Genomic DNA, 25287 nt, shown 5'->3' on the forward strand with positions numbered 1-25287 from the left:
TTTCAAGGCCAGTCTCAGCAACTTAGTGAGACCCTCAGAACCTAGCAAAATCATGTTTCAAAACTTAAAAAAATAAAATACAATAGGGCAGGAGAATATAGGTTGGAGGTAGAATGCCCCTGGGTTCAACCTCCAGTACCACAAACGGGGAAGGCTGAAGAAAAGCAAATGGTTAGAGAGTCAAAGCTCATTAGTGTTTGCAACAAAAATATGAGTGTTGTATTTTGCCATTGCTTTGGTTTTTTATAATATTTATTTGTGCACTATATTCATAAATCATATTGGGGTAAAAAACTTGTGTGTACATACATGTACACATCACTGATTTAACCCCTACCCAATTCTCACCCCATTCCCTCCCCATCCCTCCTGCCCTTGCTCAGCTTAGTGGTTGGCTTCGATCCATTGCTTTGTTTTATTATATCATTTTAACATTGCATCCCCTCCTGGCTTGTTGATATTGAGTATTTTTTTATTTTTTATTGGTGCACTGTATTCATACATCATAGTGGGATACAAAGAAAACTTTTGTAGACATACATGCACGCATTGCCAGTCAACCCCCACCCGATCCCCACCGAATTCCCTCCCCATCCCTCCTTCCCATGCTTGGCTTAGTGGGTGACATCTAGTATTATAGCAATTTATCCAAAATTAAAAATGATAATCTCATATAACAGTTTCATTTGTCTGATACCAAGCTTTTGATAACTTAAAGATAACATTTCAATATTTCTTTTTGCTTTCTTTCTTACCAGAGAATATTTTTTCTTTTTTTTTTAGGTGAAACTATCATATATTTATATATTTATTTTTCAGAAAAAAATCTATCCTAATATGGAAAATGGACTCTAGATACCCAAAACGATCTCGAAAAAGAACAAAGTTAGAAGATGTATATTTTCTGATTTCAAACCATATAAAGCTACAATAATTGAAACTGTGTAGTACTGTTCTAAAGGCAGATATATAGAAGATGGCGACCGAGAAAAGCGGGGCTTAAGAGCCCCGCTAACAACCAATCTCCATTACCACAAAACCAGCGCCTTTCATAGCCAGAAAACACCATCACCAGAAAAACAAAAAAAACCACCAGGCTCCAGAGAGAAAGCGGACTGAGAACAGAGCTCAGAGCCAGAGAGGAGATACACGCGCCCGAGGACGCGGCAGCAGCGCCATACTGCCGGCGGCAGCGGCAAACTCACCGGACGGCTACAGCAAGTCAAGGTGAGCCGCTGCGGAACAGGCAGGTGGGATCTTTCGGCGCAGAGAGCATTTAGAGCTCCCAGTGGCTGAGCTCAGCACACGCTGCAGGAACTCAAAGTGGAACTCAAAACCAGAGAAGAAAAAATACGCCAGCCTCACGGCCGAGGGCGTGGCAGCGGCGCCATATTGCCACCAGCGGCAGCAGCAGTGAATTCACCGAGTCCAGTACAGCTACATCTGCGTACTCAAGAACAGTGAGTCAAATTGTGGGCCACAGAGGAGAAATCCCAGTACTGTACCCCCTGGGACTTGACCCAGTGAGGGAGTGGGGGTGGCAGAGATATCACACCATAGGAGAACGTGCAACCTGGCACCCCCCATAGTTTAAAGCAGCCTCTATCGACTCCCTGGGTCGGAGACTCTGTGATACAACCCAGTAAAGGAGTAGTGGGGTCTGAGATACTACAGACTCGAGATCCAGAGCACCTTAAGTGAAGTCATAGTGACCCAAGGGAAGAACCCAGAGAAGGCACAAACCTCCGAAATCATGGGAAAGAGGAATAACACTGGGGCAATGAATGCCCACAACCCCACAACATCAGAACCTGATAAAACTGAAAATCAGAGATTTCTAGAAGATCAAATCAGGAAAATAATTATAGAAATAATAGAGGTGCTTCAAAAGGAACTCAGAGAGAGCCAAAAAGAGATAAAGGATGCAATTAATGAAGTAAAGGCCTCAATTCAAAGCACAAACAACCGATTAGACCACATGGAGAACAGAATCTCGCTCTTAGAAGATGAGCAATCCAAAAATGAACGCATAGTTTCTAATCTAGAAAAAAATATCCGACAGCAGGAATCTGACATTGAAGAAATATGGGCCCATCTTAAGAGAGCTAATCTAAGAATAATTGGAATAGAGGAGGGAAAAGAAAGTGAAACCAAAGGGATCAACAATCTCTTCAAGGAAGTAATAGCAGAAAATTTTCCAAACTTAGAGCAAGAGGTTGATACACAGGTCCAGGAAACTTATAGAACTCCCTTTAGACAGGATCGGAGAAGAGGATCCCCACGCCATATAATTGTCAAAATGACCGATGTGGAAGCCAAGCAGAGAATCTTAAAGGCAACAAAAACAAAGGGCCAAGTGCATGCAGAGGCAAACCAATTAGAATCACTCCAGACTTCCCAAACCAAGTCATGAGAGCCAGAAGGGCTTGGAGTAACATATTCCAAACTCTGAAAGAAAACAACTTGCAGCCAAAAATTTCCTACCCAGCAAAACTTTCTATCAAATTAGATGGAGAAATAAGAAGCTTCCATGACAAACAGAAACTGAAGGAATTTATGTCTTCAAAACCAGCGCTAGAGAAAATACTCAAAGAGATTAACTACAAAGAAGAAATAGGTAACACTCACCAGAACCAGAGAAACAAGACTTTCCATCCAACAGACAACTAAAATTGGTTATCTGTGGAGATTCATTATTTATGTTAGTCTTTTACCTATCTCTAAATTGTATTGTTTGCCTTTATTGTTGTTAATTTTTAGGATTTCTAGTTGGAATATTAATATACCTTCAGATATAGCATTTGGAAATATTTTATCCAATTCTATTAGTAACTTTTAACTCTGTTTACATTGTCTTTGGATATACAATAATTTTTTTATTATTTTTTAGGGAGTTTGTATATTCTTCTGTTGCCTGTGCCATTGAAATCATATCCAAGAAATCACTGCCAATTTCAATGTTGCGAGGTTTTATGACCCAGATTTTCTTCTAAAAGTTTATAGTTTTAAGATATATATTTAGGTCTTTTATCTATTTTGAGTTAATACTTGTATGTGGGATTAGGTAAGGGTCCAATTTTATTCTTTTCCATGTAATTATTATTTTTCAACAATATTTAATTAAAAGATTATTATTTCCACCACCAAATGTTCATGGAAACCTTGTCAAAAATAACTTGGCAATATAGGGAAGAATTTAGCTCTAGGCTTGTATTTAACTCCAATGGTTTATATATCTGCCTTTAGAACAGTACTACACTGTTTCAATTATTGTAGCTTTATATGGTTTGAAATCAGAAAATATATATCTTCTAGCTTTGTTCTTTTTCAAGATTGTTTTGGGTATCTAGAATCCATATTCCATATTAGGATAGATTTTTTCTGAAAAATAAATATATAAATATATGATAGTTTCACCTAAAAAAACAAAAAAAAATCCTCTGGTAGGAAAGAAAGCAAAAAGAAATATTGAAATGTTATCTTTAAGTCGTCAAAAGCTTGGTATCAGACAAATGAAACTGTTATGTGAGATTAACATTTTTAATTTTGGATAAATTGCTATAATACTAGATGTCAACCACTAAGCCAAGCATGGGAAGGAGGGATGGGGAGAGAATGGGGTGGGGATTGGGTGGGGGCTGACTGGGCGATGTGTGCATGTATGTCTACAAAAGTTTGTATCCCACTATGATGTATGAATACAGTGCACCAATAAAATAAAATTAAAAAAAATAAAGGCAGATATATAAACTATTGGAGCTAAATAAAAGCCTAGAGCTAAATTCTTCCATATATTGTCAAGTTATATTTGACAAGGTTTCCACGAACATTTGGTGGAGGAAATAATAATCTTTTAACTAAATATTGTTGAAACATAATAATTACATGGAAAAGAATAAAGTTGGACCCTTACCTAATCCCATATACAAATATTAACTCAAAATAGATAAAAGACCTAAATATAAATCTTAAGACTATAAACTTTTAGGAGAAAATCTGGGTCATAAAACCTCACAACACTGAAATTGGCAGTGATTTCTTGGATATGATTTCAATGGCACAGGCAACAGAAGGGTAAACAAACTCCCTAAAAAATAAAAAAAAATTGTATATTCAAGGACAATGTAAACAGAGTTAAAAGTTACTGATAGAATGGGATAAAATATTTCCAAATGCCATATCTGAAGGTATATTAATATTCCAACTAGAAATCCTAAAAATTAACAATAATAAAAGCAAACAATACAATTTAGACAGGTAAAAGACTTAACATAAATAATGAATCTCCACAGATAACTAATCTTAGTTGTCTTTTGGATGGAAAATCTTGTTTCTCTCCCACCTCGTTCCTCCCTCCCTTGCTTGGCTTAGTGATTGACTTTGATATGTTTAAGTACTTTATGTGTTTTAGAGATTTTCCTCTTCCCACCTCCTTTCTCCTCCTTTAGGTTGTCTTGTTTGCTCCTCTATAGGATTTCCTCTTTCCAGAGTTCCTCCTATGACCCATTTCTCCCTAACTCTCACATATTAGGGAAAGCATCTGATTTCTTATTTTTTGTGACTGACTAATCTCACTTAGCATAATGTCCTCCAGTTCCATCCATTTCCCTGAAAATGATGTAACTGTGTTTTTCTTTGTGGCTGAGTAAAATTCCATTGTGTACATATCCCACAGTTTTGTAATCCATTCATCTGTTGATAGACATCTTGGCTGGTTCCATAGTTTGGCTATGGTGAATTGGGCAGCTATGAACATAGATACACATGCATTAGTTTGGTAGTTTGCTTTCCTATCTTTTGGGTAGATACCCAGAAGTGGTATTGCTGGATCAAATGGTAGATTTGTTCCCATTCTTCTGAGGATTCTCCATACTGTTTTCCAGAGTGGTTGCACTAATTTGCAACCCCACCAACAATGTCTTAGAGTTCCCACTTCTCCACATCCTCGCCAGCCTCTGTTGTTGTTTGTGTTTTGAATGATGGCCATTCTAGTTGGAGTTAGGTGAAATCTCAGGGTAGTTTTGATTTACATCTCTCTGAATGCCAGTGATGTTGAGCATTTTTTCATGCATTTATTGGCCATTTGAATTTCTTCTTTTGTGAAGTGTCTATTTAGTTCATTTGCCCATTTTGTTATTGGATGCTTTGTTTTCTTAGTGTTGAGTTTCTTGAGTTCTCTGTATATTCTAGATATTAGTCCTCTATTGGTGGTGTAGGTGGCAAAAATCTTCTCCCATTCTGTTGGCTCTCGACTGAGGTTCTTGATAGTTTCCTTTGCTGAACAGAAGCTCTTCAGTTTCATGAAATCCCATGTATTGATTCTCCTTTTAATTTGTTGTGCCTTTGGGGTCTTGTTGAGGAAATGTTTGTCTGAGCCTATGTGTTGTAGTGTTGGACCTATGCCCTCTTCAAGGAGCTTCAAGGTCTCTGGTTTAATTTCCAAGTCTTTGATCCATCGTGAGTTGACTTTTGTACAGGGTGAAAAAGTGGGATTAATATCCAATTTTCTGCATATGGTTAACCAGTTTTGCCAACACCATTTGTTGAAGAGGCTATCTTTTTTCCAGTGTATGTTTTTGGCCCCTTTGTCAAAAATCAATTGGCTGAAAGTGTGTGGACTTGTTTCTGGGTCTTCGAGTTATTTCTTTTCTTCCCATTATATGAATATATTTTTTAGAATTCTAAAGGCCCTGAGAGATCATCTTCTCTGACCACTTTATTTCACAAATGAGGAGAGCTAATTAAATTCAGACATATGAAGTGATTTGCCCAAGATTACATAAATAGTTGGGGGAAGAACTGGGACTGGATTCCAGTTCTAGTTTACATCCCCAGAGAGCAAAACAGTGAAAACAATATAGTTCATGATACTAGGGAGACAGCCCCAGTAAACTCAGATTTGTGAAGAGTAATTTGGAGGTTGGAAACTAAAACGTCAAGAAATCTATTTGCAAGTCCTTTTCCTTTACTTCTTTCTCACCACACTTCTTTTTTTTCTTGTCTATACTTTTATTGATGCATTATAGTTAATACAGTACAGTGACATTCAAAGTGATACATCCCTGCATACACCTGCACCTGGTGTATTTCCCTCCATCTCCCACCCTGTCACCACATTTCTTTTAAAGAAGGACACAGTGAGCTGGGTGCAGTGGTGCATATTGGTCATCCTGGTACTTGGGAAGCTGGGACAAGAGGATTGCAGGTTCAAGGCCAGTTCAAGCAACTTGGCAAGACCCTGTTTCAAAATAAAAAATAAAAAGGCCTGGAGGTGTAGCTCAGAGATAGAATGTCCACGAATTCAATCTCCAGTCCCAAAAGAAAAAAAGAAACAGATGATGCACAGTGGACCTAAAATGGCCATGGATTATTATGGGATTAGTATGGAAATAAAAGGGAAGCAGGCGGGCCAAGAAATGCTGCTGCAGAGGAAGAAATGCTGAGTGGCAAGCTGAAAGTAGAAAGTAAACGAGAAAGATGATTCTAAAGTTAGGAAATAATTACAATGTTATTTCATCATAATTAAAAATCTAGAATACTCATACAGTCCATCCAACTCCAGTCAGCAACCAACTCTTTCATCTCTAACAAAAATTAGAAGATGCTTTATACAAAAGGTCAAAATTACACAAACTCCATCCATTCCATTGTGCCGCTGGAGAGCAGCTTCTTACAATAATACAATAATTGGAAATAAAGTTGCAGAAGCTGCCGGGTGAGGAGAGAAGATCACAAAAGAAGAAATTCATAATGGGTAATAAGCAATGCCATTGAAAAAAACTACAGAAGGGTTATGCTAATAGATACAATAAAAGAATGTCTTTAAATACACACTCAATGAGAAGCTACACACTTCAGGAGACAAAGAATTGGAAACCATAGAAGAAATACAATGTGCATTTTTCCTATAAAGTATTGGTTTCCCATCTTGGCAACTGAGCCTTTCATGAGAACACATATCATAATATAACACTATATCATAATATAAGCTAAACTGGGTGTGGTGGCACATGCCTATAATCTCAGTACCTGGGAGGCTGAAACAGGAGAATGGCAGGCTCAAGGCCAGCCACAGTGACCTAGCAAGACACTGTTTTAAAACAAAACATTTTTTAAGGGTTGGGAGGCTGAGACAGGAGGATCACAGGTTCATAGAAAGCCTCAGCTACTTAATGAGGCCCTCCGCAACTTAGTGAGACACTGTTTCAAAATAAAGGATAAAAATTAGGGCTGGGGGTATAGCTTAGAGATGGAATGCTTCTGGGTTTAAATCCTAGTACCGCAAAAATGAGGGTTGGGCCAATCAGAGTGGCAAACATAAAGAAATAAAACAACAACAATTGCTGGTGAGGATGTGGGAAAAGGGGAACTCTTTTACACTGTTGGTGGAAGTGCAGAGTAGTTCAGCCACTATGGAGATCAGCATGGAGATTCCTTAGAAAACTGGGAATAGATCCACCATTTGATCCGGCTATACCACTCCTGGGTATCTTTCCAAAGGGGTTGAAATCAGAGAACTATGCTAACAGATGCATACCCATGTTCATAGCAGCACAGTTTGTAATAGCCAAAATATGGAACCAACCTAGATCTCCATCAACAGATGAATGGATTGCAAAATTATGGGAAATACACACAATGGAATTCTTATTCAGCTATAAAGAAAAATAAAATAATAGCATTTGCAATAAGATGGAAGGAACTGGAGAACATTATGTTAAGTGAGATTAGTCAAGCACAGAAAGAGAAGGGACATATGTTTTCTCTAATATGCCCAAGCTAGGGAGTAGTGGTAATACCAGAAGGACTCCAGATAATGGAGGGGAAATCTCAGCAAAGCTTGAATGAAAGGATAGGAGAGGAAGAAAGCTGAGGTTGTTCAATGGAGGAGCTACATACGAATATGTGTAATAGCATAAATACAACATGATTAACCTGGACACTCTCTATTGTGGGGGAGGGAAATGTAGGGGGAAGGGCATGAAGCACAATGTAAATGTACACCACTCTCAATATGTTCCACTAATAAAAAATAAAATTTTTTTAAATGGGGGTTGGGTGTATGTATACGTTGGGAAGTAGAATGCCTCTGTGTTCAATTCCTAGTAACACACACACATACACACACATACACACACATATACACAGTCAGTGTCCTGTTCTCCATAATCATCTCCAAGAAGGACACAGTTATAAAACCTCATTTCCTCTAACCACCCAACATCCCACAGAGGACATAGCAGACCTTCTGACACATACTATGGCCCAAAAGAATGGACACTGGTCTTGAATTTGAATGACAAAGGCCCTGGCCCTGCCACTTGACTCTAGCAAACCATTTTGCCTTTCTGAATCTGCTTTCTCACCTCTAGAATGGAGACACCTTGTAATAGGGCAAGGTAACATGATTAAATAAAATCATGGAAATAAATACATCCTGTGGCCGGGTGTGGTGGCGCACACTTGTAATCCCTGCACTTGGGAGGTTGAGACAGGAGGATCGCACAGGTTCGAAGCCAGCCTCAGCTACTGAGTGAGGCTCTCAGCAACTTAGTGAGACCCTGTTTCCAAATAAAATATAAATTGGGTCTGGGAGTATAGCCTGGAGGTAGAAAGCCTCTGGGTTCTACCCCCAGTACCATGAAAAAAAAAATACATCCTGTGAGCCAGGTGTAGTGACTCATTTGTAACCCCAGTACTTGGGAGGCTGAGACAAGAGGATCAATTGCAGGTTTTCAGCCAGCCTCAGCAACTTTGTGAGACCCTGTTTCAAAACACAAAAAAAATTTAAAGGCTGGGGAGCTAGGCATGGTGGCACACACTTGTGATCTCAGTACTTCAGAGGCTAAGACAAAAGGATCTCAGGTTCAATCAGCCTCAGCAACTCACAAAGATCCTCTGCAACTTAATGAGATCCTGTTTCAAAATAAAAGAATATAATAGAGCTGGGGGTATAGCTCAGAGGTAGAATACTCCTGTGTCCTAGTGCCACAAAAAAGGGCTGGGGAACCAATTTTGTGGACTTGAAAATAACCAATATGTGGTGTTATTATGCATGGCAGTGATCACTTCAACCTCCTTCAGCCCCACCTTGGGTAGAAAGTCTTTAAGAGGTAAGAGTCATGGCAAGAAAACTCCCAGCCAAACACATCCCTGAACTACAAACATGAGCATCTCTAGGGTCCCAGAGGAGTGGGAGAAAAGTACATATACCCCAAAGTTGGCCTCCTTCCCCATCCCTAGCTGGTTGCCATAGAAACCCTGACTCATAATTTCAAGGATTCATTAAACCTGCCATTTTGACTATAATGAAGACAGAAAATATGATTTTAATATAGTTAGCTTTTCATTAATTGCTTCTGTGGAAGAATTTTCCTGCCATTTAATGAAGAAGAAAGCAAACAGCAATAATTTCCCCCAAAGGTTAGGGAATGAGAACATATGGGGAATTCTCATCTTTCAGAATGGCTGAGTCTTGCCTAACAAAATAGCATCTCTCCTGAGTTCAAAGTTTCTGTTTTCCCAATAGAAGTGGCAGAAAATTAGAAACCACTAGCTGCAAAGACAGTTCCCTTTCCAGAGGGCTTGAGATGAACAAGAAATCATTATCCATATCCTCCTGTGACATCAGTCGTTAAAGATTAGGAGGGAGCCAAGACCCAGAAATTACTCATCATTTCAAGGTAGTCTGGTCAGCGAACCATTGTAGCAACTCCAAGGATTCTGTGAAATTGAGAGTGTATGCTTCAAAGCCCGTGGATGTGATAATGACACAATTACAGCTCACATTTATTGAGCACTTACAATACAGGCTAGGCACCATGCTGAGTTCCTTCCCTGCATCAGCTCATTGACTCCTCACGAAACTTTCATAAGGTAAATGCTATTATTGCCCTCATTCTACCAAAGAGAAATCAGAGGTTTAGGGAGTTAATAAGTAGCTTAAGCCCAGAAAAAGAATAAGGAGCAAAACCACCAAACTGGTGTGTATAGGAGTAACTGGTGTGTATAGGAGTATCAAGAATTCTAAGGCCTCGGGAGACTGTGGGTTATCATCAGCATCTCGGGCTTCCTACATTTAACTCTTTGTATGTGGTAGGGTGTTATGATTTGAACATAGAATGCCCCTTGAAAAAGCTCATGTAAAAGAATGTTCAGAGGTGAAATACTTGAATCATAAAAGTTCTGATAACATCACTAAATAAATTAATTGGTGGATTAATGGATTTATTAGGTATAAGGTAAGCAGGTAGGGTATTGCTGGAGAAGGTAGATCCTTGAAGTGTGGCATTGAGAAGTGTGTGTGTGTGTGTGTGTGTGTGTGTGTGTGTGTGTGTGTGACTTATCCCCATCCCCTGACTCTCTCTCCTCTTTCTCTCTCTTCCCCTCCCCCCTCTCTCTCTCTGCCTCCTACTGCCATGTCCTAAGCTCTGCAGATGTGCCCCAACCTGACTTGGAATGAAACTTCCAGAACTGTATACAAATAGATCTTCCTTCCCCTAAGTTGTGGTCTTCAAGTATTCTGGGTCACAGAAGTAGGAATACTGTATAAAACTGGAGTAGTATTGGAATGGAATACAGGGCCATTCTATCTCTGAGCTACACCCCCAGCCCTATTTTGTTTCTATGTTGGAACAGAATTTTGCTAAGTTTCAGAGGCTTGCCTGGAACCTTCAGTCCTCCTGTCTCAATCTCCCAGACACTGGGTTTATACGATTATTCCTCTGATACACACACAAATATAAAACTTGTACAATTAGATCCACACTACCTCTAAAAAGGTCTAGGCCTTGGTTCTTAGGTTATTTTAGTTTTTACCTGTAACTAAGCTGGGTAATATTTTAAAGCAGAGGTTTGTTGGTTTGTTGGTTTGTTTAGGTACTGGGGATTGAATCCAGAAGCATTCTATCTCTGAGCAATTTTTTTTTTATTTTTTGTTGTGAACAGGATCTTGATAGACTACTAAAAGAGTCTTGTTAAGTTGCTGAGGCTGCCTTCAACCCTGCAACCGTCCTGTTTCAACCTTCCAAGTACTGGGATTACAGGCAAGCACCATCACGCCCAGCCAAAAGCTTCTTAACAATATTTTGCATAGACCTTTCACTCCTCCATGAATTCACTACAAAATTGTTCCTGATATCTATATTTGTGTCATCACAACCTCAATAACATTTTCATTCTGTACTAAAATAATAAGATCATGTAGCTTACAGACATCTGTAGCTTGTGGTTTGAGGAAACACAGACCTGGAGTGTCAAAATTTTCAAAGACAAAACTTGTAGACATTCTTTCTGTCTATGCAATATGACATAAAAATGCCATTACACAACCTACACTATGCCATCAAAAATAATTTAAACGAATGAAACATTGTTCTGCATTTTGTGTGTTTAATTATGCAGAAGTCACAAATCCGATTTGGGATTTAAAATCCACTTGATTTATTCTGAAATTGTGTTATTTCAGGAATAGTTAAAGTTATATCAAAGTAAGTAATTTAATACAACTGACTTTTTAAAATGCAAAACCTGCCCATATCTGGTATCTTCTTTCTGCAGACTCTGGCATTCGATAGTGTATTTTATTATTTTATTTCAATTCAGTATTCAAGGAAAGTTTTTGAAATCATTTTGATTACCCTGACAGCTGAAATGAAATTTTTACAAGGATAGCATATTTGGAGCCAAAGATCTGGTTGACACAATGAATGTGATGATGGAAATAATTTTATAGCAGCCCAGCCTCACATATTGGATCCATTTAAAATTATATCAGAGAGGGATTTTAACACTTTTCCTCTAAAAAAGAACAATACCTTTCAGCTCTTTCTGTTGGCCAAGGAAAGTCCTAAAACTTTAGAGATTTGGCTAGTTCCCAGAATCCCAGAGACATATCACCCAGCATCTTATTTTTATAATTATTTTCAGAGAATTGAGAGAGGGAAGAAATCCTCAGAACTGTGCAATTAATAAATTAGTCCATTTTCAGGATAACAGTATCCCCCTGTAGACACTTAATAAATTGTACATGACAGTGTGAAAATGCCCCCAATCAAATATCCACCCTCTCAAAATGTGCTCTAATAGGCACTGACACAGCAGTGCTGGCAGGTTCAAATTGGCAATCAGACTCAAGACACACTACAGGCTTAAGTCTCCATTGATTTGATTTTGTAAGACAGAGTACATGAAATAACATCCACAGTGCATTCCTTTCTTCAGGATACCTGTGGTAGGCAGAATCATGTTCTCCTAAAGATATCCACACCCTAATCTGTGATGCATTATATAGAAAAGGGGAATTAATTCTGCAGATGGAATTAAGGTTGATTCATCAGCTAACCTTAAAATAGGAAGATTAATGCCAGACACGGTGGTAATTGCTTGTAATCCAGATCACAGGTTCAAGGCCAGCCTCAGCAGTTTAACGAGACCCTGTTTCAAAATAAAAGTAAAAAGATCACAAAAGAAGAAATTCGAATGGCAAAAAAATGCATGAAAAAATGTTCAACGTCTTTGGCAGAGAGATGCAAATCAAAATTACCCTGAGATTTAACCTAACTCCCACTAGAATGGCAATCATTCAAAACACAAACAACAACAAATTCTGGTGAGAATGTGGAGGAATGGGAACTTTAAAACATTTCTTGTGGGATTCCAAATTAGTATAACTACTTTGGAAAACAGTATGGAGGATCCTCAGAAGAATGGGAATGAACTTTCCATATGATCCAGAAACACCACTTCTGGGTATCTACCCAAAAGAAATGAAACCAAACTGCCAAACTAATGCATGCATATCTATGTTCATAGCTGTACAATTCACCATAGCCAAACTATGGAACCAGCCAAGATGTCCATCAACAGATGAATGGATTACAAAACTGTGGGATATGGACACAATGGAATTTTACTCAGCCATAAAGAAAAACACAATTACATCATTTACAGGGAAATGGATGGAACTGGAGGACATTATGCTAAGTGAGATTAGTCAGTCACAAAAAGAAGAAATTGGATATTTTCCCTAATGCAAAAGCTAGGGAGAGATGGGTAACAGGAGGAACTCTAGATGAAGAAGGAGATTCTATAGAGGAGCAAATAAGGCGGCTTAACTGAAGGTATGGGGGGGGAGGGAAACTCTCTAAAGCACATGATGTACTTAAAAATATCAAAGTCAGTCACTAAGCCAAGCATGGGAAGTAGGGATGGGGAGGGGAAGGGTGGGGATTGGGTAAGGGATAAGTGGGTGGTGTGTACATGTATGTCTCCACCATCTTTTATCCCATTAAGATGTATGACTACAATGAACCAATAAAAAAAAATAGAGCTGGAGGTATAGCTCAGAGGTAGAATGCCCCTGAGTTCCACCCTCGGTACCACAAAAAAAAAGTGCAAAGGAACAAATTCTTCCCTAGAGCCTTCAGAAAGGGACAAAGCTGAGCTGGGTATGGTGACACACAGGAGGACCACAGGTTCAAGGACAGTCTCAGCAAGTAGCAAGACTCATAAACTTGGCAAGACCCTATTTTAAAATAAAAATAAAACAGGGCTGGGGGTGTAGCTCAGAGGTAGAATTCCCCTGGATTCAAGCCTCAGTAGGAAAGAAATGGAGGAAGAGAGGGAGGGAGAGAGGGAAGAAGGAAGGGAGGGAGGGAGCGAGGGAGGGAGGGAGAGAGGGAAGGAAGATGGTCCTGCTGACTCTCTTGATCATAGCTAGTATGATCCATTTCAGACTCCTGTCCTATGAACAGAACTATAAGGGAACATATTTATGTTTCTCCATGTCACTAGTTTTGTGATGGTTTGTTACATCAATGAGAGAAACAAATACAATGCCCAACAGCAACCCAAGGGTACAGCTTCTCTTGCTTTCACACCTATACAAGAAATCCAATTCCTGCCCCATTCCCTCCCCCTCCCTCCTTCTCATGCTTGGCTTAGTGATTGACTTTGATGCGAAGGGCTAATTGGGTGATGTGTGCATGTATGTCTCCATCATCTTGTATCCCATTAAGATGTATGACTACAATGCACCAATATAAAATTAAAAGAAAGAAATGCAAAGTTGTGACTAAATGACATCCAAGCAAAATATGGGTAGATCAACTTGGCAAAGAAGGAGCCACAGCTTCCCAATAATCTTTCTGTTGTTGGTGTTGTTGTTCTTGTTCTTGTTTTGGGGAGGGGTACTACACATTAAACCCAGCAGCATTCTACCTCCACATTAAATCGATTTTTTATTTGGAAATAGTGGCTCACTAAGTTGCTGAGGCTGGCCTAGAACCTGCGATCCTCCTGTCTCAACCTTCCAAGTACTGGGATTACAGGTGTGTGCCACCATGTCGGGGTTCCCAGCAATCTTTTATATAGTTTCAGTGACAAAGAATCAAATCTGCCTGCCAGCTCCCTGCAGCTCCAGTCCAGGAGCAGCCCCGCAGAGCAAAGCTTCCCAGCAAACAGAGTGAGCCAACCTTCCACATTGATTGATCTCTGCAGTTCCCAAAGAAACAGGACTCTGCAGTCGTTCTCACAGGCAGGCCTGGATCATCAGCCCAGTGCTGAGGTTAACCCTTTGTCACAGTTATGATTCCAACATCCTAATGTATATCCCCATGATAAATTTAAGAGATCTATCATTGTTTGAATCTTTGTTGCAAAAAAGTCCCCTGCCCACAAAAGCCAAAAGGCCCAGCACTTGCTTTCCCTGGACCTGGCATCTAGGAAGGTCATGTACATTACCTAATTTCAGTTTAGAATCTCTTCCAATATTGGTAGTCATTACAGCATTCAATGCCCAGTAAATCCAGACACGGTGGGGCACACCTGTAATCCTGACACTTGGAAGGCAGAGACAGAAGGATCACAGGTTTGCCTCAGCAACTTAACGAGACTTTCAGCAACCTAATGACACCCTGTTTCAATACAAAAAAAATTAAGTGGGGCTGGGGATGTATCCCAGAGGTAGAATCCTTCTGGGTTCAATTCCCAGTGCCATAAGAAATAATAACAATAATAATGATGATGATAATGACAAATGCACGATTGGTAGAACCCAAAGCACCTGGCTCATGCCATTTTTTACTGTTCCTCCAGAAGGACCACAAAATTCTTCCATTAGTTCTGGTTCATTCTCTAAGCCTGGTTCATTGGCTCTCCCACCCGTCTCATGAGATCGTCGATAGTTTATCAATCAGTTCCTTTTTCTGCTTCAGATAAAGACAGGTATGTCATGAGCTGCAACTGCATCAGAAGTTCTTATCAGGAGGGGGCTTCAGACAGCAGATCATATAGTTAAGGGGAATCCAGGCCTCATTCCCTAATTTGGTTGGAGTGAAGGCAGGAAACATGCAGGAAGAGGAATCTAGTGCCCATGGCCCAGAGTAAAAACACAACACGTCAGACAACCATTTGCAGAATCCTGTTTTCAGCAAGCCTTCAGGGCCACATTGTCAGTGCCACATATAACAGCATGAGAAGCCAGAACTGAAGATTGATGTGGCTAATACTGGAGAGATTAAAGAGAATGACATACTCAAATCCCTCATTCTTGGTCAAAAACAAACAAAAAGAAACCACACTAGGGACTTTCTAGCTCTGTGCTAAAAAGGATGTCTTATTTTTTATAACAGAAGTATAAAACTACTCAAACTCAAATCTCTATATTGATGTAGGGCTAGTTTATAACATCAATTATGATTTATAGCCTTGTCAAGACTCTTGTATGAAAGTTATATCATTAATAAAGAGCAAACAGGGTATGGTGCCATGTGCCTCTGATCCCAGTACTTGCAAGGCTGAGACAGGAGGATCGTAGGTTCAAGGCCAGCCTCAGCAATTTAACAAGGCCCTCAGCAACTTAGAGAGATGCTGTTTCAAAATTAAAAAATAAAAAGGGGCGAGGGAGTAGCTTAGAGGTAGAATGCCCCTGGATTCAATCCCTAGTACCAAATTTTTAGATAAAAAAAAGGGGTAGACACAGGGAATTTTAATGGTAAAAAAAATGCTAAGGATTCAGATACCCAGCTTCCCCAGATCCACTAAACTGTAGGCTTTACCTTAAGCCACTCTTCCTCTCACATTTTATGAGGCAATTCACACCTTATATAGACTCTGTAACTCTCTTCCTTTGCTAGACTTACCTTGCACAAGGACGACTATATCATAGTTTACAGGTCCTGAGCCCTGTAGTGAAGGATAACTCAGGGAACTCTTAAAGAAGCATCCTAAAACTACTTCACAAAAATATACTGGGACTATGCCTCCCATCTTCTGTCAGAGACCTGTAAGTATTTACCAGGAAACAGTGTCTCAGGCAAAGGGAAACACCTGGCCAGAAGCTTGTAGGGCCCTAATCCTGGATTTCCCCTAGGAACAATGCTTCATTACTCACTAACTCAGTGCTCACAAGCTTATAGAATATATCTACCACAAATAGTGAGTATCAACTGTATTGATTTTTTTAAACATTGCAAACTCTCCTTTAATCATAAATTTTCTAAAATCTAAAAGGACCTTAGAATTCGGCTGTCCTATATTTTTAATAGATGAGGAGACCTGGGCACATGGTTACTGAATCAAAGGGCATTGAAAAAAAATTTTACTGGTACATTGTATTCATACATCATAATGGGATTTTAAAAAAAACTTGTGTAGACATACATGCACACTTCGCCCAGTTAGCCCCTACCTAATCCCTACCCCATCCCCTCCCCATCCCTCCTTCCCTTACTTGGCTTAGTTATTGACATTAGTATGTTTGTTTAAGTACATCCTGTGCTTTATAAAGTCTTCTTCTTTCCCCCCTCATCCCTTCAGTTAGGTTGCCTTATTTGATCCTCTGTAAGATCTCCTTTTTCATCTAGAATTTCTCCTTTGACCCATTTCTCCTTAGCTTTCACATATTAGGAAAAACATCCAATTTCTTCTTTTTTTGTAACTGACTAATCTCTGTTAGCATAATGTCTTCCAGTTCCATTCATTTCCCTGAGAATTATGTAATTGTGTTTTTTTAATGGCTGAGTAAAATTCCACTGTGTACATATCCCACAGTTTCGTAATCCATTCATCTGTTGATGGACATCTTGGCTGGTTCCATAGTTTGACAATGGTGAATTGTGCAGCTATGAACATAGATACACATGCATTAGTTTGGTAGTTTGGTTTCTTTTCTTTGGGGTAGATACCCAACAGTGGTATTGCTGGATCAAATGGTAGATTTGTTCCCATTCTTCTGAGGATTCTCCATACTGTTTTCCAAAGTGGTTGCACTAATTTGCAATCCCACCAACAATGTCTTAAGAGTTCCCACTTCTCCATATCCTTGCCAGCATCTGTTGTTGTTTGTGTTTTGAATTATTGCCATTCTAGTTGGAGTTAGGTGGAATCTCAGGGTAGTTTAGATTTGTATCTCTCTGATTGCCAATGATGTTGAGCATTTTTTCATGCATTTATTGGACATTTGAATTTCTTCTTTTGTGATATGTCTATTTAGTTAGCTTGCCCATATTTTTTGAGTGTTGAGTTTCTTGAGTTCTCTGTATATGCTAGCTATTAGTCCTCTATCGGTGGTATAGGTGGCAAAAATCTTCTCCCATTCTGTTGGCTCTCGACTGAGGTTCTTGACCGTTTCCTTTGCTGAACAGAAGTTCTTCAGTTTAACGCAATGCCATGTATTGATTCACCTTTTAGTTTCTTGTGCCTTTGGGATTTTGTTGAGAAAGTTTTTATTTGTGCCTATGTGTTGTAGTGTTGGCTCTATGCCCTCTTCAAGGAGCTTCAAAGTCTCTGGTTTGATTTCCAAGTCTTTTATCCATTTTGAATTGACTCTTGTGCAGGGTGAGAAAGTGGGATTAATTTCCAATTTTCTGCATATGGTTAACCAGTTTTGCCAACACCATTTGTTGAACAGACTTTCTTTCTTCCAGTGTATGTTTTTGGCCCCTTTGTCAAAAATCAATTGGCTGTAAGTGTGTGGATTTGTTTCTGAGTCTTCTATTCTGCTCCATTGGTCTATGTATCTGTTTTTGTGCCAGTACCATGCTATTTTTATTATAATGGCTTTGTAGTATAGTTTGAAGTCAGGTATTGTGATTCCTCCTGCATGGTTTTCTGTTGCTGAGAACTACTTTGGCTTTCTGTTTTTTGTTGTTCCAAATGAATTTAAGGACTGATTTTTCTATGTCTGTGAGGAATGATCTTGGTAATTTAATGGGCATTGTGTTAAATCTGTAGATCACTTTTGGAAGGATGGCCATTTTAATGATATTTATTTTGCCTATCCATGACATGGAAGGTCTTTCCATCTTCTAAGATCTTCTTCGATTTCTTTTTTCAATGTTTTATAATTTTCTTGGTAGAGATCTTTTCCCTCCTTGGTTAAGTTTATTCCTAAGTATATTTTATGGGAAGTCCTGAGTGGAAATGTTTTCTGAAATTCTTTTTCAGTGAATTTATGGTTGTTGTACAGAAAAGCTTCTGATTTTTTAAGATTGATTTTGTATTCCGACACTTTACTGAATTCATTGATCAGTTCTATGTTGAGTTTGTTGGGTCTTCTAAGTAGGTGTGTTTCTTGTAAGGTGCATGTCTTGCAAGCAACATATAGATGGATTCTGGTTTTTAATCCATTTTGTCACTTTATGTCTTTTCATTGGGGAGTTGTGACCATTTACATTCAGTGGGATTATTGAGATATGATTTTAATTCCTATCATGTTGAGATTTTACTTCTGTTTGAAATACTGTTTGTTCTTTGCTTAGTTGTCTGCTGGATGGAAATTCTTGTTTCTCTGTTTCTGGCATGTATTACTTATTCAACTGTATTTAAATGCCCAAGAATTATACAAGGCAGTGCTAGAAAGAATGACCTGAAATAATCAGGCATGGTGGCACACAGCTGTAATCCCAGTACTTGGGAGGTGAAGACAGGAGGATCACATGTTTGAGGCCAGCCTCAACAACTTAGGGAAATCCTGCTTCAAAATTAAAAAACGTTTTTTTAAAAGGGCTGAGGGTGTAGCTCAGAGGTAGAATGCCCCTGAGTTCAATCCCCAGTATCACAAAAAAATGACAGAAAGATACTTTTTTTTTCAAGGAAGAAGGATGACCCAGGAGTCCAGAGAAGAATAGGTTAGTAAAGTTAATGGCATGAGAGGCAAAATTGGAAGACTTTAGGTGGAAAAAAGAAAATTTCTGGAAAAATTAACAAGAAGCAATTAAAGAACTGATGAGAGCAAGTAACAGAAATGTGAGAAACCAGAGGTATATACCAGAAAATATGTTTTTGGTACTTGACGAGTGCTAAACCTTACCATGGGATCCATGACCCCTTCCTCTCCCCTCTAATGGGAGCCTGATCTCACACACACAACTACAATAACAGGTCAACACTCTCATAACCCTCCACATCTAGGAGAAGAAAAGAACAGCTACAGAGTATGGAAACGCCATTTTGTTTCACCACTTAATATTGTTACAAACTATAGTGCATTTACCTTTGTTATTTCTGTATACACACTTCTATTATGCTCATACAAAAGAAAGGTTACCTTTTGTGGGGATATTATTCATGAAGGAAAAATTTGAATTTGGAACAAGCCATTTAGGCAACCTATAGTCCTGTATAATAATAGGACTTCAATCTGTATTTGATGACTAATCCAGAAAGATGAAAACATCAAACTGTGGCAGCAATTCTTAATTTCCTTTCATCTTTGAGCAGCCTGGTCGATATTCTCTCACAAATTATTTCATCCAGTGACTTTCCAGGTAACAAAGAGAAACAGAACATGTATTTAGATATATACATGTACATTTATACACATATAGTACTTTCTTTACCTTTATGTTTTTTCTATCAACATAGCAAAGAATTCTAGATTGCTTATTAAGACTGCTCAACTTACTGGGTTTTTGTTTTGTTTGACTTTGCTTTTTGGTACTGAGGATTGAAACCAGGGGCATTCTACCTCTGAGCTACATTCCCAGCCCTATTTTATTCTTTTTATTTTGAAGCATGGTCTCACTAAATTGCAGAGGGCCTCACTAAGTTTCTGAGGCTGACCACAAAACTGCTATCCTCCTGTTTCAGCCTCCCAAGTACTGGGATTACAGTCATGAGCTGCCCCACCCAGTGTCTCAGCTTTTCAAAAAAATTCTGACGCCAAAGGCACATTTGTAATCTCAGTACGTGGGATGCTGAGACAGGAGGACCCAAATTAAAAAAAATAAAAAAGTGTAGGGATGTAGCTCAGAGGTAGAATGCCCCCAGGTTCAATCCCCAACACCAGACACACACACAAAAAAAACATTCTGAAGAGGTCTTAAAGAACTCAAAGATTAGTGCCTAATCTTAAAGTATGTCCAAAAATTTTCCCAAAAAAAAGAAAATGTACCTTCATAATGAAGCTTACTTTTAATGAGTTTTCTTTAGTGTTTTAGCAATTATGAGGTTCTTGATTAGGAATTCACCGAAAGTTTAACATCTAACAATTTCAAAATATACTCTGAGATTTTTTTTTTATACTTATTTTGAACTTATTGCTTCATCCCTTTAAAAATGTTAAATTCGAAAGAAAATTATGTGCCAGTTTAACAAGCTCTTCCCACCTTTAGGAACAGGAAAAACTTACTGAATTGTCAACACTAACCAGAAATGATTGCGTATGTTATTTAGCCAAATTTTAATGGAGTGGATGAACTAGGGGACAGTAGGGAGAGGCTTTTCATGAAGAAAAACAACAGAGTAATTCAAATAAGAATTATTTTAAATGCATACTTGAAAGTCCTGCTTGATTAAGTTTAAGAAAGAATAATAAAGCTGAGCGCAGTGATGCATAACTATAACCTCAGTTCTTGGGAAGGCTAAAACAGACAGATTTCAGGTTCAAGGCCAACTTCAGCAATTTAGCAAGACTCTATTTCAAAATAAAAACTAGTTGGATGTGGTGGTACATGCCTGTTATCCCAGTACTTGGGAGACTGAGACAGGAGGATTGCAGGTTTGATCACCAAATACTGAGACTCTCATCAACCTAGCAACACCTTGTGGAACAAATAAAAATAAAATAGGGATGATGGTGGAGCTCAGAGGTAGAATGCCCCTGGGTTCAATCCCCCGTACCACCGAAAAATAAAATAAAAATTGCCAAAGGGTCTGGGGATGTAGCTTGGAGATACAATGCCCCTGGGTTTAATCCAAGAAAGAAAGAAAGGGAAGGCAATATTGCCAAGGGCTCAAACAAATAGAAGGAAGCAGTCACTATTCTACATAGATGGCTCTGTTATAGGTGGATACAACTTTCTGGAAGGCCATTTGACAAGGTATGTTAAGAGGCATAATAACAGATGAGCATTGACCAAGACTTCAACTTTTCTTATAATTTATCATAAGAAAATCAATGTAATATACCATGTAATAAAAGAGCACTGGTGAAGGAGGGGAAGATGGCGACCGAGAAAAGCGGGGCTTAAGAGCCCCGCTAACAACCAATCTCCATTACCACAAAATCAGCGCCTTTCATAGCCAGAAAATACCATCACCAGAGAAACAAAAAAATCACCAGGCTCCAGAGAGAAAGCGGACTGAGAATAGAGCTCAGAGCCACAGAGGAGATAACCGGCCTCATGCCCGAGGATGCGGCAGCAGCGCCATACTGCCGGCGGAAGCGGCGAATTCACCGGATGGTTACAGCAAGCCGAGGTGAGCCACTGCGGAACGGCCAGGCGGGATTTCTCGCCGCAGGTAAAATCTAAAGCGCCCAGTGGCTGAGCTCAGCACACACCGCAGGTATTCAGAGTGGAAATCAAAACCAAGAAGAAATACGCCAGCCTCACGGCCGAGGGCGTGGCAGCAGCGCCATATTGCCACCGGAGGCAGCAGCAGAGAATTCACTGAATCCAGTACAGCTACATCTGCATACTCAAGAACAGTGAGTCAAATTGCGCGCCACAGAGGAGAAATCCCAGTACTGTACTCCCTGGGACTTGACCCAGTGGGGGAGTGGCGGTGGCAGAGATATCACACCATAGGAGAACGACCAACCTGGCACCCCCCACAGTCTAAAGCAGCCTCTATCGACTCTCTGGGTGGGAGACTCTGTGATACAACCCAGTAAAGGAGTAGTGGGGTCTGAGATACTACTGACTCGAGATCCAGAACACCTTAAGTGAAGTCATAGTGACCCAAGGGAAGAACCCAGAGAAGGCACAAACTTCCGAAATCATGGGAAAGAGGAATAATACTGGAGCAATGAATGCCCACAACCCCATAACATCAGAACTCGATAAAACAGAAAATCAGAGATTTCTAGAAGATCAAATCAGGAAAATAAGTGTAGAAATAATAGAGGTGCTTCGAAAAGAACTCAGAGAGAGCCAAAAAGAGATAAAGGATGCAATTAATGAAGTAAAGGCCTCAATTCAAAGCACAAACAACCGATTAGACCACATGGAGAACAGAAACTCACTCTTAGAAGATGATCATTCCAAAAATGAACGCATAGTTTCTAATCTAGGAAAAAATATCCGACAGCAGGAATCTGATATTGAAGAAATATGGGCCCATTTTAAGAGAGCTAACCTAAGAATAATTGGAATAGAGGAGGGAAAAGAAAGTGAAACCAAAGGGATCAACAATCTCTTCAAGGAAGTAATAGCAGAAAATTTTCCAAACATAGAGCAAGAGGTTGATACACAGGTCCAGGAAACTTATAGAACTCCTTTTAGACAGGATCGGAGAAAAGGATCCCCACGCCACATAATTGTCAAAATGACCAATGTGGAAGCCAAGCAGAGAATCTTAAAGGCAACAAAAGCAAAGGGCCAAGTGACATTCAGAGGCAAGCCAATTAGAATCACTCCAGACTTCCCAAACCAAGTTATGAGAGCCAGAAGGGCTTGGAGTAACATATTCCAAACTCTGAAAGAAAACAACTTCCAGCCAAAAATTTCCTACCCAGCAAAACTTTCTATCAAATTAGATGGAGAAATAAGAAGCTTCCATGACAAACAGAAACTGAAGGAATTTTTGTCTTCAAAACCAGCGCTAGAGAAAATACTCAAAGAGATTAACTACAAAGAAGAAATAGGTAACACACACCAGAACCAGAGAAACAAGAGTTTCCATCCAACAGTCAACTAATATTGGTTATCTGTGGAGATTCATTACTTATGTTAGTCTTTTACCTATCTCTAAATGGTATTGTTTGCCTTTATTGTTGTTAATTTTTAGGATTTCTAGTTGGAATATTAATATACCTTCAGATATAGCATTTGGAAATATTTTATCCCATTCTATTAGTAACTGTTAACTCTGTTTACATTGTCTTTGGATATACAATATTTTTTAGGGAGTTTGTATACTCTTCTGTTGCCTGTGCCATTGAAATCTTATCCAAGAAATCACTGCCAATTTCAGTGTTGTGAGGTTTTATGACCCAGATTTTCTCCTAAAAGTTTATAGTCTTAAGATTTATATTTAGGTCTTTTATCTATTTTGAGTTAATATTTGTATATGGGATTAGGTAAGGGTCCAACTTTATTCTTTTCCATGTAATTATTATGTTTCAACAATATTTAGTTAATATATTATTATTTCTACCACCAAATGTTCGTGGAAACCTTGTCAAAAATAACTTGACAATATAGGGAAAAATTTAGCTCTAGGCTTTTATTTAACTCCAATGGTTTATATATCTGCCTTTAGAATAGTACTACACTGTTTCAATTATTGTAGCTTTATATGGTTTGAAATCAGAAAATATATATCTTCTAGCTTTGTTCTTTTTCAAGATCGTTGTGGGTATCTAGAGTCCATATTCCATATTAGGATAGATTTTTTTTCTGAAAAATAAATATATAAATATATGATAGTTTCACCTAAAAAAAAAAAGAAAAAATATTCTCTGGTAAGAAAGAAAGAAAAAAGAAATATTGAAATGTTATCTTTAAGTCATCAAAAGCTTGGTATCAGACAAATGAAACTGTTATGTGAGATTATCATTTTTAATTTTGGATAAATTGCTATAATACTAGATGTCAACCACTAAGCCAAGCATGGGAAGGAGGGATGGGGAGGGAATGGGGTGGGGATCGGGTGGGGGCTGACTGGGCGATGTGTGCATGTATGTCTACAAAAGTTTGTATCCCACTATGATGTATGAATACAGTGCACCAATAAAAAAATTAATTAATTAATTAATTAATTAAAATTTAGATTTAAAAAAGAGCACTGGTTAATCTTGTTTAAAATTAAAGAAAATTGGAAACAGTGGAAATTCCTAACAACAAAGACCCCTTTAAATAAACTAGGCCACAGATGGGCATGCTGGTGCCCACCTCTAATCCCAGAACTTGAGAAACTGAGACAGAAGGATCACAGATTCAAGGTCAGCCTCAACTTAGCAAGACCCTCAGCAACTTATGAGACCCTATTTGCAAATAAAAAATAAAAAGGGTTGTGGGTATAGCTGAGAGGTAGAATACCCCTGGATGAAGGAGGAGGAAGAGGGGAGGGGGAAGAGGAGGAAGAGTAGCTGCCAAGGACTGCACTGGACCATAGGAAAGCTGCTTTGAGGGAATCTCAAGGATCAGTGGGCTAGAAGTTGATTCTCCAGGATTCATTTCCTTGTGTTCCACACACCAGGCATTCAGAGGCCACTAGAGCCATGGTCCCAGGGATCTGGCTAACTTCTCCCCCTGGCGGTAGACCTGGGTATCATCCACTCAGTGCTGGTTTTGCAGGCATGCAGAAAGCAAGGGCTATGGGATCACAGAGGCTTCCACTGAGATTTCAAAGGCAAGCCCATGAGACCAGGTGATTTGTGTCGGAGCTGGAAGTCTCTGAAAGGAGACTGTGAGGATGTATGAGAGCAAAGTCACAGCTGCAGTGGAAACCCCTGGATACTTGAAATATGGAGATGAGAACACCAGGGAAGCTGCAGACAGAAAGCGAAGCAAGCCCAGAAGAGTGATCATGAGGGCTGCGACCAGCAAGGCCATGAGGGTTGGGGCTGCCCAAGCCCTTGGATGTGTGCTTCACATGAACATGTCCCCTGCATGCTGCATGTGAAGCTCTAAGATTTAATGCTTGCCCTCCTGTTTTGGTCTTGCTTTGGTCTTATTCTTTCTTGGTATTCTGTTCATTCCTTTTAGAATGGGAATGTTCACTCTGTGCCAATGTATCTTGAGAGTATATGAGGCTTTGGACCTGGATTTTTTTTTGGAACTGAGATTGAACTCAGGAGAATTATACCTCTGATCTACATCCCCAGCTCTATATTTAGAA

General features: G+C 39.2%; 1 protein-coding gene across 1 annotated transcript in view; it reads right to left on the minus strand.

Annotated features, from left to right (window-relative positions):
* LOC308278786 (mortality factor 4-like protein 2) overlaps positions 1–24669 on the minus strand; it is a gene marked incomplete at both ends in the record, with an annotated part of 45062 nt that extends 20393 nt beyond the window's left edge. The window contains one exon of the mRNA XM_080718802.1: positions 24643–24669. Within this exon, the coding sequence (XP_080574928.1) occupies positions 24643–24669 (27 nt within the window). The remainder of the gene's footprint in view (positions 1–24642) is intronic.
* Positions 24670–25287: the final 618 nt, after the last annotated feature.

Source organism: Muscardinus avellanarius (genome assembly GCF_963383645.1).
Source record: "Muscardinus avellanarius genome assembly, chromosome: X".
Classification (NCBI taxonomy): domain Eukaryota; kingdom Metazoa; phylum Chordata; class Mammalia; order Rodentia; family Gliridae; genus Muscardinus; species Muscardinus avellanarius.